Source organism: Diaporthe amygdali, assembly GCF_026229845.1.
Source record: "Diaporthe amygdali strain CAA958 chromosome Unknown NODE_5_length_1802954_cov_64_987939, whole genome shotgun sequence".
Classification (NCBI taxonomy): domain Eukaryota; kingdom Fungi; phylum Ascomycota; class Sordariomycetes; order Diaporthales; family Diaporthaceae; genus Diaporthe; species Diaporthe amygdali.
In genome coordinates, this window is record NW_026517025.1 from 1,758,705 (window position 1) to 1,772,387 (window position 13,683).

A 13,683-nucleotide genomic window follows, 5' to 3' on the forward strand; every position below is an offset into this window, starting at 1 on the left:
GCAGATACCCTGCACTACTCACGAGAATCAGAGGTGCGCCTTGAGGAATTCAAACCCCTTCTCCACAATCGCGAATGTCTCGTCACCTGGCTGGGCTTTCGCGTCAAACCCATGGGACGCTCCCTCGACAAGAACTAGTTTGGTATCGACGCTGTTGGCCTGCAGCTCATCGTGTGCGCGCTGCGATAGTTTTGAGTCCACGAGTGTATCTGCGGTGCCATGAATGAAATAGGTGGGCGGGAAACCCTTTCCTTTTTTGGCGAACAGGGTTGCAGGGTCGACTCGATCATAATCGCCATCAGCTACGACGGTCGAGAAGAGCGTGCCTTCCTTGACGAGGTTGAACATCCACGCGACTCTGAAGTTTGAGAAGTCGGGGCCCTTCGCCGTCATTGGAGATGGGCCGCTGCTCGGAGGAGGGACCTGCTCGTGTATCTGATCGAGGAATGCCTTTTCGAAAGGCGGGAGTTTTGCAAAAGCCGCACTGGGCGTGTGGAATGATGCATCTCGTAGATACTTCATTCCGAATAGGTCCAATATGGCTCGAGGCGGGTCGGGAGAGCTGGCCTGTGCAATCGAAACCCCAGATATTAGCAAATCGTATCTATCTTTTGGAGCCTTGCTTTGAGCAAGGTGGCACAAATGTGCAGCCTGTCACGGAAACATACCGTCAGAAGAGCCAGAAGACCGCCGGCAGAATGGCCCAGAACTACAATCTTGGAACCATCAACGTACATGCCGGCCTCGTTTTGCAGCAAGCCCGGCAGCGTACTTTGTGTCCATTTGTACGCGTCCAAGGCGTCCGTCACTGGCCCGTCGAACACCGAGATCGTGGGGCAAAGCCGATAATTTGCTGACACGACAACGAAGCCCAGGTCGAGAAGTTTCTGTATGTAGCTTCGAGAGAGCAACTCTTTTGACCCGACCGTAAAATTTCCGCCGTGGAAGTACAACGCTGCAAGCAACGGGACGTCAGCCGATACCCTTAATGCCAATATTGGCGTCGGCGTTATTGAACCGACCTATTGGAAAGGCCTCGGTCGACTCTCTTTTCCGGTAATAGACATCCGCAGCGATTCCTTCTTCCCCCTCGCCTTTGAAAATGTATTCTGCGCGGGTCATCTTCGCTGCAAGCTCAATTGAGGAGGTTCGTTCGATGATGTGTTGTGCGTGGTTATGCCGAGCAACGATAAACGTCGTGCGAGTACCGTGCACGCTTGCCACATTATGGACTCTTTATACTTCAGATCATGGGAAGTTCGCGTTTATTTCTCTTGGAGCGTTCCGTCGCAGACCGGAGATAATCGTTATGAGTCGGCCGGAGCCGCGGAATTGGCGATCCACGCAAGGTTCCGTTCCGCCACGACGCACGGCACCTCGCCGCTGGCAGTGAATCCCGGCGAGGTTCAGATAACTTGAAAGAAAACTTAAAATCGTGACCCGTCTTTTCACACATTATGCAAAGTTGACAACAGCCCTTCCTTCTCTAGTCTAAACCAATTTGTCTACCTCAGGTCACATTACCGATTACAATGACCCCTTCCCCCCAAAGCCCTCAAGGCCCCTAATTCATTACGTTCTCGTCACAGTAAGCTGAGATTGATAACGATGCTACATCAGCAGGCCAGTGCATGATTTCAGTCTTTGTAGCAACTGAGCAATTACCTAGGTGCACGTTTAATTTGTATTACACTACTAGCCAGTACCAAGCATCCGGACAACTATCCAATGCGCATGGCCCAAACTAGGTCTCGGTGTTGGCTCATCATATGGCTTTCCATGATACTTGGTTACAAGGTTATGATGTTTTTACATGAATAGACAGATTCTCTCTAATCCAATTGCCTAGCCAAGCACCTTCTCCCCATTATTTAACTCACTCTCAACTGGAGCATCGACATGCATGGTAAACTCTTCACGCGGGTTGACCAGAAACAAAGAAGCTAGATATACCCCATCAGCTCGCGGAAAACGAAGTGGATGACACTGCGCGAGTATAGGGTGGAGGACTTGAGTGCTTACATGTGAGAGCCAAAACAGACAGCACAAGCGGCATGATCCACAAAATACGGAAAGACGAGACATATGCGCCTTTAAGGGCTTGCACACCAGCCTGGACAATTTCAGGGGTCACGCCGGGTATTTGAGCAAGAGCGCCTTGATCATTGGCACTCAATGCTGCGATGAATCGCCCCAAAACTTCCGCAGAGAGACCAAGGGGCAATACGGCAGCAGCGATGTTAGGCCCAAGGTTTTTCTTGATCTGCGAGTTGAAGATGGCGTTGTTGATGGGGAGCGAGATCGCGGCGCCAAATGTCCTCACACAGAGCAAAGCACCCACACTGAGTGAGATGAGCTGAGGAGGGGTGCCAAACTGAGCAGCGGTGACTAATGATGTCAACACAGCACCGAGACCCAGCCCTAAGATGATGGCCAGGCCCCACATCTCTTCTGAACTTCCTTCATCGACTGCTATCATCGCACCTGGAGACTGGTTAGTCCGTTATATCTAGGTGTGGCTTTACCCGTCTCTCTGAGTCGGTCATGCCTACCATAAAAAGCAGTAAAGCAAATGAAGCCCGCTATCAGGGATCCTCGCAACGCCTTTCTCCAGGATATATACCATCCCACGATGAAACTGGCTGTAAATGCGGCCACGAAAGTCATGGAAAAGCGCAGACCAACCTGCAGCGGATCTGTCGTGAACAGGATCGCGATTTCTGTCGTGAAGAATGTGTTGGCTGTGAAGAAAACGGAACCCTCAACGAATATCTGGATCAAGGCGAGAGGGAAATTCCGACTTTTTCGGAAGAGGCCATGATGGAACAAACCGTCCTTCTTGACCTTGACTTCATAGAAGACTATCAAGACGAGTATGACCATGCCGAGGAGGAAAGGGCCGAGAATATGTGCATCGTTCCAATTATATGGGTTTTGTGACCATGTCAACCCAACGACGACGAGAGTCAGACCGATTGGGACCGCGCAGATGCCGACCCAGTCTAAGCAACGAAGCTTTTCGTTCAGGCTCAGAGCAATTTGTAGCTCTCTTGGAGGAGGGTTGTAGCAGAAATATGTGATCACTGCGGTAAGCCCACCGACTCCGGCGATCAAATACCACAGGATACGCCATCCTTCAAAGTAGTCCTTGCATAGAGTTGTTCCGCCTAACAATGCCACCATACCTGCGGTCGACTGCATCCCAGTCATTCCGCCTTGCGCGAGCGATCGGTAGCGTCTAGGCACAATTTCTGCGGCAACGGCAAAGACCAGTGGCGAGACTGCATTGGCGGTGCTGGCAAGCACGTTTCCTGCAATGGCCATGCTCATATTAGTAGCCCGGGAAACGATAATGCTCCCAATGCAGGTCACCACAGAGGCGATGACTAGTGGCCCTTTGCGGCCCCAGTAATCTGCGACCTGGGAAATCGGTGTGACGAAAGCGAGAGTTATTATGGTGTTGGTTTGCGGAAGCCATTGCGCTTTGCCCGGATCTCCAATGTCGGCAGCCATGTACGTGCCAACCTAGGATTTTATCCAGTCTTAGTAGACAGCTGAATTGGGAGGTTTCAAAAGAGTACGAACCAAGCCGGAAGAAACGACCGTTATCATGCCTGCGAAGTTAACAAGAACAAGAGACTGCGCGGACGTTGTGCATTAGCGGGGAGGTTCATGTCTGAAGCGCGAGCCTGGAGACAGCCTTACCAGATAAACAAGGACAATGGATAATGTCAGCCCATGATAGTTGTCGACTTGACCGGTGGGAATTCTTTCAATATCCTCTACCGTATTAACCTCACCATGAGCCTCCCGCTCTTTTAAAGATTCGGTCTTTGAAGGGGCCATGTCCAGACTGGGCCAGAGCAGTAAGAATTCTGTGAGTGAGAAACAAGAAACGCAGCATGCATATCCACGATACACGGGACTTCGTGGATGTCATATGTGACTGGACTTGGTAAAAAGGATTGTCCATACAAGTCCCCACATTCCGAATAGTGTGTGTCTTTCCGCGGAACTTAAAACCATATCACACCTTGGAGATGTCAGGAGACAGTAATGTGGCCGACAGGGCTCACCAGCTTGGTGGCGTGCACCACAAACAGGGCTCCCACGATACCCGAATCTCTTCCCGTACGGGTAACCCCTTACTGTATCAGCTTAAGCGAAAGTCTGTTTGTTGCCCGCCTCCCTGTTTCCCCGCGTTCTCTTCCGTGGAGACTCCACTTCGCCGGACTCCCTTAGCTAGCTAACCACCTTGATTCGTGTCTGATAACGGAATGTGGTCGCAGGGCTCGCTGCCCTGTTTAACCCACAGCTTGTGTTTTATTGCGTTAACTCCTAGGTACTAGACAGAACGTGTTCAATCAGATCTTTCAGATCTTAAAGGTTATGCATTCCTTCGCAGCCTCGAAAATTCACAAGACGCATGGAGGTTTTAATTATGACATGTGATTCGACTGTCTGAGCGATGTAGAAGATGCTGGTAGAAGAGAGCTTGTTTACAAAACTGTAGCCCAGCATAGCTGAAATATTGTCCTGGTATGGTACATGTTCTTTAAAGCGTTTTATCTCAAAGCAAATCATCTTCGGCATATTTATTTCTCCCTTAGCACTGCGAGCGATACCATCTTATACACTAGAGGTTGTTACCTCCCCTCTCGGCCTGGAATTGAACCTTCGATCTGGAGAGAAGAGGTTCGATCGAGTGAAACCTGTTGAAAACTGAATTAGGGTCGTACTTCGCCTGTTAATCCCTGATTAGTTGACATATGTTTGTACAATAAGCCGTTCACATCTGCTTACCTTGATATACCTCAGTCGATCGTAGTTCTTCCCCCATATATCCTGGGGGCTTGCCGGTAAGCTCGTCGCATTCGCTGCTAGACCTAAGTCTTTACCTCCGTTCTGAGTCTGATGGCGTCGAATTATTGATGTACTGGCATTCAGCCAAGATGCAGCTCCCTGGTCACTCTCTGAGTTGTGGTGTCTTGTATTCCTCCTAGTTAGACCTGAAATGTCCATGTAAGCTGTGAATTCGAACACTCACTGGCCATGGATAACCACCGCATGGTGTATAGACTCATGAATGGGAAAACAACTTAGCTCCTATCAATAACTCAGAAGTGACTCTATAACCTGAGTCGGCGTGAAGTATTGGAAGGGGCTTGAGTAGGGGGCTGGTTTTATATTACCGGACATCGTCTTCGTGTTGCGTGGAATTCGAGGGCGACCATAGAGTGAATCACGTCGGAGTTGGAATTCGTGTAATGTATGAAAGATTCCCAGAGCTCTTCTCCCATTCCCGGCCAAAGCTCCGTAACGACGCAACCAGCATTCATCACACGAGGCGGCCCTTGCAGCAAAGTGTCATCGAAAGAATGGGAGATATCGAATATGGAAAGATCTCCAATTGTCTTCTCCACGGATGGGATAGCTGCTTCGCGAAATGATGACCACACATCGTTGTATTGATCCGGCTCCCCGACGCCAGTAAAATTGAGTACGATAAGTGGCTGCAGCTTTGTCAGGACGACTAAAATTGGGCGATGAGAACGACAACGAACCAAATGATGTTTGTCAGGGGACCTTGTAAAAAATATGAATCCGATCAACCATCCATCTTTCCGGTGTTCTCGATTCAGAAACGCCTGCATGATTGTATATCAGTCATTTGCCGCTTCTAACGTCACCGACGCACGAGGAAATATCTCACTCGGAACCTCTCAAGAACAACAGAGAGACTCTCACTTTGGAAAGTCATGATTTGTAAAAGAATTTGCCCTAAGACATCGTTTCGGTAAATTGGTCACACGCGAAAAGGTAATTACTCCTGGGCATCCCTTACCGGCTCAGGATATGTTCGAAGAACGAAATCGGTTACAACACCGAATTGAGAAGATCCGCCTGTTCTCATGAACATGAGATCGTGGACAAATGATTTCTTCTGTTTTCAAGCTCACCTTTGATAGCCCAGAATAAATCTTGATTTTTAGTGGCGCTCGTAGAGACGATCTGTCCGTCAGCAAGTGCAACTGTGGCGTACAGTATATTATCGCAAGCCATGCCGTACTTTCCCGTCAGTGGCCCCCAGCCGCCTAGCGAGTTTGATTAGTGAGTGACGTTAGAATAGGAAGAGCATGCCATTACCTCCGGTCAAATGGCCCCCAACCCCAACAATGTGCACGCCACCTCCAATGCAAACGAGACCGTGCTTTTGCAGCGTCGAGTACACGTCTCCCCAGCGGCATCCGCCGCCGACTGTTACTTCTTCTTTATTTCTATCAACAGAGATACCGTTAAGGTTGCCGAGATCGATAACAAGACCATCCTCAACGCTACTGGCGCCACTGGCGTGGTTACCGCCGCCTTTCACGGCTATAGTCAACCTCTCTCTGCGAAATATTTAGTAGACCGCACCGATGAGATTCAATAGACTTGGAACAAACCGAGTCGCAAATTTAATGGCCCGTGAGACGTCTTGCGCTGAAGCCGGGAAGACGATGTATTTGGCTCTCCGTTCCGCGACAGCCGAGAAACGCCGTAGCAAGTCTTGAAAATCCTGAGACGTACTATTGACAATACGTCCAATGAACCCAGATTCGCGAAGAGCTGCATCTGCCATGATGACAATTGCTTGCAAGTGTGGTGATCAAGTCGCACTTGTGACTTCTCGGCTTAGACCTCGCGTGAACTGTCTCAGTTTGGGATGAGTGCGTTCTTCAGCATATAAAATGGTTGTTTGTGCTTTCCGACGGTGCCTTTACTCTTCCGACAACTGAATTAGATCAACAGCAGTTGAACATCGCGGAACGCCCCGCGGACTGTAAATTGGCCATGGATGGGTTGATGGGGAGGTGCATGTAGGCTGAAGATACAAGAGCTAAGCCGTTATACCCGATTCAGTATCCTAGACACACCGCGGGGGTTTCCGCAATTATATGGGCCATAAGTATGGACAATTAGAAACAATGCTACAGATGGTTTTCATCAGTTGCATTGTGACCTCGGACTCATGTTACGAAACGAACAGTAGGGTTCATGGCATCATATCAATGTTCTACATGATTCGCATAAGATTTGTTTATATCCAGGGTAGCATGAATGGGTTGCACGAGAACAGGAAGCATTCAACATACGCATCGCTACATGAGTATGGTACTGATTTGTTTTCGACCTCGGGATATTTTCCTTCTACCAATATTAAGAAATTACAGCGAACCCATTGGACGTGTGCGTGCCGCAGTCACCGCCAGCTAGACACATGGCTAGTTTTCAAGCCTTCTCACGGACGTCCTCACCCAGCTCAGGGATCCACTTTACTCTTCTGCAAGCGAACATCTCGAGGACCGGCTTGCATTCATTAAGATCCACCCCCTGAGAGTCTGCAAACAAACCGAACTGTAGACATCTCGCGTCGGGGTCGGCTGACTCGATAATGCACACAGGACTGCCACATTCGGCACACATCGTCCTATGCATCGGGTGACCTGAGCCAGTGTGGTTGTCCACGAAAACCTTGTGAGGTCCGCCAGCCGGTGCGATCGAGTCTGGAAAGTTGGCTTCAGGGTGGAATTGAACATTCTGCTTGGGTACGACAAAGGCATAAGATGCAACACCGCCACTGCGCCGCTTGCAGGAGACGCAGTGACAGGTCAGGGATTGAAATGAGGCGAGCGGCTTGCCGGTGACAGTGACCTGCGGATTAGACACAAGCCTGATTAGCCAGAGGCAGTAAATTTGTAAGGCATGCCTTCTCATAGCAACTCTAGGCTACTCACCTTGACCTTGCCACAGAGGCACTGCCCTGACGTGATTGTGGACGACATTGGTGCTGTTATGGCTCTGCCAGGTCGTCCGAATTTGATGGAGAAAAAAGAGCGAGCTTGTGCGGGCTCAGACGATGAACTTGATCGTGTGGGACGCGATAGTCCCACGAGACGGATGGCGGACAAACGCTCGTCTAAGAGGTATCACATCCACGTCATAGGAATGATATGACGTTACCTAGCGATTCGCGGGGCTCGGCCCGAGACGCTGTGGTTCACCGGAAATTATGCGTACTCCATGCCTAAGTATCTATCGGCTCCGCAAGGTAAGAAATGAAACTACCCACTTGTATTGGGTGGCTATCCCCATATGAACTTTCTAGGTTAATAGCACCGTAACTCAAAGTCGCTACTATAGTCGTAAGCAGATTGGCCTTGAGTTGTGTGCTGCCCATAGCTCAGGCTGGACATTCGTGTGTTGTTTCGATACTGCGCTCATTGGTCGAACATCTTGATAGTCAGAGACTTAGTTCGGGGTCCCCGAGCATTAGATCATGCTGCTTGCACAGTGTACACAAGTCACATAGAGGTGATTGAGTCCGAAAAGAAACACCTGCCGAGCTCATACTCGGATCTTGAGAATTTTGTCTCTCATTTGCGGCCCAATAGAATTAAAAGTAGCCCGTAAAGGGAGTAATCAATTTGAGCTAGTAATTTCCCCTCGTTGGAAGCGGCCAGGAGTCCAACGGCCCATTCAGATGTTGCGTCGTTGTTGTTGTAGTAGTTATACCCTGAACAGGTAAGTCGACACTGGTGTCTGAACTAGGTTCGTAATAAGCATCTGCGTGATAACCATAACCTCTCTGCCTCTGTCCCGTTGCTACTGGCTCCTCGGGTATCTCCGTCAGTTCAAACACACCAGGTGACTTCTTCTCCTCGCTCTTGGACAGTATTGAAGCCGTTCGGGAAGGGATTGATTTTGATCTGTGGTCGACCAGAGTAGAGCCACGCCATGTCGATTTCGCTTGTGATGGCTCCGATGCGTCAAGTCGTTTTGAAGTGAGTGAAGTATGCAAGTCCTTGATGAAAGGCCTCAGCACCGGAACACACTGCACTATGATTGTGCCTGCCACTTCGGCTGAATACCAGATCTGTGAGACTGCATCCCGCCACATATCTGTGCCAATCTGCGTCAGCAACCATCGCTTGCGAGTTTGAACACTGTAGTCCAATGCAGATGCGAACTCTTCTTGGCTTTTTGGAGATTACGATTCCACTTGGCTCGCCGCCGCTATAGGGCGATTGCTTGCGGTATATCACCGAGAGCAAAAGAGAGTCAACAGCAAATTGAGATCAGCAAATACTTACACCAGTTGTCATGGACGTGCATGAGCGGTGTGTCTTTCCACCAAGTCCGAATTGCAGTGACGATAGCAATCCTATAAACTCAATGTCAGCCGCTGGCACTTCGCTGTTGGTTGTCACGAGGCATTGATGTTTTGTCTTTACTTACATCATACCAAGGCTTAGGGTGATGCATAAACCAATCTTCTCGCCCCGTTTGAGGTTCAGTGGCCATGTGATAAACCAAGGAAAAAGGGCGAACATGAAATCCATAACAATGTTGTAGACTGAGAATGGTGAGTGACAATCCACTGGTACGATAGCATCTAGTCTGACGCGGACTCACTGTTACCGATCTCCTTGAAATCCTGGGCAAATGTCCAATTCAGACACCAGCCCTGAATACGATACCATTGTTGGTAGTCGTCTCTTTCACACATCTTGGCCCATTGGAAAACACACTTGGTCAGAGCGATACCGTCCATAGTGAGGATACAGAACCAGAGCAGGGCTTGCTGCCAGGGCCATGATGATCGCGTTGAAGCACGGCACATGCGGAGAAGAGTGATGGCAAAGGCTGTTTTGGTCAAAGCCTGCCCAACGACAGTTCCGTCCGACGAGATATTGATCAAAATATGCATCCGATCATCCCAATTTCCCTGAGCATACCCGATGGCATATTCGGTGGTTATAAGAATGTCTGTGCCCAAAAGTATAAACTGGAAATGCAGCGAGCTTGTAAGTCGAAATGGCTTTGAGTTATTGAATTTCGGTGGCAATACTCACCCAACATATAATCAACAAGTAATCATCATACCACAGACCGTGGCGGCGACTGAGCTTGACCCAAAGTCTCAGGGCCAAGAAGACAGTCGCACCAAACAGAAGACACCACAGACCAGCGTAAAGTTCCCGAGCGGGGTCGTAATAGTGGTATTCTTTTCGAGTAGATAGAGCGAGAAGATCAGGGATCATGATCGAATCACGAACCGGCGCCATGACATGTCCTGTGGAGTTGAGTCGTTGTGGGCTATGAGCGGTCCATCGATGATCGTCGACCTCATCTGTCCGCTGGTACCAGCACCGCGAGAAACGAAGATGAGAAAAGAAGCCAAGAGCAAGCAAGAGATTGAAAGTCAAGAGAAGCTTTCGGGCCCGAGAAGGAACGAACATTAAAGAAAAGTCGCTGGAAATGAGATGCGCTGCAGGGCTGTGCCCCTGCCGTGACCCACGCTGCCCGCTTGCAGATTGATTGCGCTTGCGGACTTTTGATGGCCTGCACTGGGAAAATGACTCCGGTAAATTTTACGCAGTGCAAGGGCTAGAAGAGGAACACTTCGCCGTTGGTGCAGTGCGCCCACCCACAACCCCTAGCCCGTGCATCAATCCTTACTTGTGCGCCTCCAACCGATCTGTCATCCACCAATTGTGATCACAGGTGTTTGGTGGCTTCATCATCGACATCGAAGGGGAGCTGCTATCCATTACGCGCCTCCACCCGCCCAACAACTGCGTCGCGATAATCGTTTCCGAGATCGACGCAAGGGTCTGATCCGACAGCGGCCGGCCAGCGTCAAACTCTCGGCTGGGTCACACGTTGGCTATCTGCAAGGGACCCCAGACCTTTGCGTTTTGACTCCCGTCTACGACATGCTATTTACACTGACAGTTGCGACGCTGCGAAACCCGAGAAATTGGTTGACAGACTATTACTCAAGCCCGTGATGACAGGGCGGATCCACTCGAGCTAGACCTCATCACCACGTTTCTATCTGAAACATATCCCGGGATGTGGCGCGTGGGGCCGGTACGAAGCGTGGCCCCCATAAGTGACCAGGGGCATCGCGGCCTCTTTCCAGAAGAGATCTAGAACATGGGAAAAAAGCAAGTTAGCATGGTTAGTCAACTTTGAAGATCCATCCAGCACATTCTCGCTGCCTCGCCCGCTCGCAAACGTGCCTCGGCCAGCTCGCTTATGGCTAGGAGTTCGTGACCATTATCACCATCCCCGAGATTATAAGCGGGGCCTCGGGGGAATAGTTTGTGGGATGACTGCTTGGGCAGCCCTCCATCCTGTCATCTTGATGTGCTCACCTGGTGACATTGCATGTCTCGCAGGTCAATTAATCCTTGTCGTACCACGCCAATCTTGGCGTGAGCTTGATTCGACCGAATGACTGGCGGAGATATTAGGGCTGGCATGCACGGATTGGAGGGATTGTCCGTTTAGAGGACACCCCTCTCTGGTCACAAGCCGAGTCGCTCACAACACTGGCTTTCGAAGAAATGGGCAAGGCGTGAGCATATGGTACGCACGTGAAGGGCTTGCAATTTCCTTCGCTTCGTCTCCGAATGGCCCCCTGTCCATACCTCCCTTGTCCCATCACCAATCAGGGGTATTCCCTACTAAACATAAACACCCTAGACCGGCTGGACCGGTCGGGCTGGGATGTAACGAGAAATAGCGACAATAGCAATCATCTCGATCCACGTGGCGATGTGGATGTGCCCGTTTAGGACCGGAAGATTTCAAACCATCAACCGGGAATGATTGAAACAAAATTCCCCGTTCTGGACAGAGAAGACAAAATATGGACGTGGAGAGATGCATCTCTAGTAAGGATATGACAGCATTCACACGTGGTCCCTCTGCGCTGCCCGGTCCTTCTCTTCTCCACGAGTGGCGATCTTGTTATACTTGCGGTGAATTCTCGACTTCCACCCGAGATCCAGCCGTCTCTGCGAACTTGTCTATTTTTTCCTTGAATTGCATGCGGTCGAAAGGGAAACAAGCAGATATAGAGAAAAACGCAATTCTATATCCAGAGAAAAAGAGACTATTCAAATATGGGAAGACTCTGTATTTGCCTAAATGCGGCTTTTGGATAGCCTCAGTCAACGTACGCTATAGTGTGTGCACACTGTATTGGCCACTCTTAAGCTGGAGCAAAAGCATATTAGAGTATTCGCAGAAAATGTTTGAAGCTTGCAGGTCAACCTCTGAAGTGGTAAAATCTGGGAGCTTCCAGAAGACTGTGTGCGCATCAAATGCAATGCACGACGCACGCCAAAAGTTTTCAGTTTGCTTGACCCGTGTAGCAGATTCTCTAACTCGCGATTGATACTATCTATATTTCTCTGCATCTCTACAGGCATCCGCTACGGGAAATATTGGGCTCCTGAGTGATACGCGAAAGCTGAGATCATTGCTCAGTAGGTACGGAAACGTAGCGAGGGGATCTCAAACGTGTCTTATCCTTCATTCAACGAGTTGTATCAGAGTTGGCAGCCCATTACCTGCTGCACATTGCACAATGAGTGAATATGGCCGAGTCTGCCGGCTCCCACTCCTCGCAAGAAATTGTCCCAGTGCCGTTCATGACTTCAAGTAATTTGAGTGCTGCGATATTTGACTCGTCTTAATAGATCGACTGCTCCTTTATTGGGCAAACTTAAGTCTTTCTGTTATAATATCATGTGTGTTGAGATGCTAGGTATATAGTACACATTGGGAGGGTCTTCTCATAAGACTATCTTCCATCATTTTCTTTCGCCACTACGGCGTTGGAATCCTGGCTTAGGTCGTTGTATTCCCTATACACAAGTCCTACGTAGGATGTTAGATAAGTTCTGTCGTACTCAAAGCTGATTGTAAGCTACTCTAGAAATAGATAGATCGCAATCGACAGTGTGCGCCCCTATCCCCCATACTCAACACCTGGTCAGCTTCTGCGAAAAGTCGATCGTCTAAATACACATAAGGCGTAAACCAGACATCTATAGTTGTGATAGTCACAAAATTTGCGAGATATGATGAGGATGGTCCAGGTGTTCATAGGAGCGGGTAGATTGAACTGGAATCCTGCGACTCGGTTGTCTCTCGTCTTTGTAAGGAGGTCAAGCTGCAGGGACTGGTGTCCAGGATCTTGATGTTCGCGTACAGCACTATTGGAAGAGACAGGTCCTTCCATTCACAAAGTTGAAATTAGAGCGCCAAAGTCGTATCACCAAATGGGCGAACTAGGAATCGGGAGGTATATTTATTACTTCTACCCAGCGCGTTATGAAATGCTAGTATAGAAACGGAAGGATATCATAGAATAACAAATAAGAAGTAGTGATAGGTACAGTTTATATCTCATTGAGAGCTTTGCAAAGTGAGTTTCTCTGTATATAACTCATGTCAGTCGCCATTGAGTAAATCACCATGCCTCAGATTGAGTATCGGAATTCGTCTCTCATAGCAATAGAGCCAAGCCATTCGAAATTCACTCGCAAGTATACGCCATCAGTGACCGCTCGCCTTTTATGAATTTTTTCTCAGTCGCCCGGATGGTATTTATTTAATGTTTACCCATAGTATAGCCTGGAGTGCTTCCAGCCAAGAAGAAGAAACTCAACGTAACTTCGCTAGGCTGACTGCGCCTCCCAGTTTCAGAACCCTCTGTTTGAAATTCTTTGAATTGATCCGAGGGACTTGACTCGACTTGGATGATACTGTGAACATGATCTAGGGCAACCGTCTCGACTCTGATAGCTTCGCGCATGAGCTGTTGGCCCCTGGACCGCGCGA

The 13,683-nt window shown here is 49.3% G+C and overlaps 3 protein-coding genes across 3 annotated transcripts; all 3 read right to left on the minus strand.

Annotated features, from left to right (window-relative positions):
- Positions 1–27: 27 nt before the first annotated feature.
- On the minus strand, positions 28–3,846 carry J7T55_015718 (uncharacterized protein; the record flags this gene model as incomplete). The annotated part of the gene is made up of 8 exons (XM_053139976.1): positions 28–567; positions 669–955; positions 1,023–1,127; positions 1,881–1,943; positions 2,023–2,469; positions 2,553–3,525; positions 3,586–3,639; positions 3,706–3,846. 8 exons carry the CDS (start codon positions 3,844–3,846, stop codon positions 28–30), a joined length of 2,610 nt encoding a protein of 869 aa, XP_052997436.1.
- Positions 3,847–5,183: 1,337 nt separating this feature from the next.
- On the minus strand, positions 5,184–6,622 carry J7T55_015719 (uncharacterized protein; the record flags this gene model as incomplete). The annotated part of the gene is made up of 5 exons (XM_053139978.1): positions 5,184–5,513; positions 5,846–5,904; positions 5,961–6,095; positions 6,148–6,392; positions 6,447–6,622. The coding sequence occupies 5 exons, from the start codon at positions 6,620–6,622 to the stop codon at positions 5,184–5,186; spliced, it is 945 nt and encodes a 314-aa protein (XP_052997437.1).
- A 650-nt stretch (positions 6,623–7,272) lies between these two features.
- On the minus strand, positions 7,273–7,826 carry J7T55_015720 (uncharacterized protein; the record flags this gene model as incomplete). Its single annotated transcript, XM_053139979.1, has 2 exons — positions 7,273–7,695; positions 7,779–7,826. 2 exons carry the CDS (start codon positions 7,824–7,826, stop codon positions 7,273–7,275), a joined length of 471 nt encoding a protein of 156 aa, XP_052997438.1.
- Positions 7,827–13,683: the final 5,857 nt, after the last annotated feature.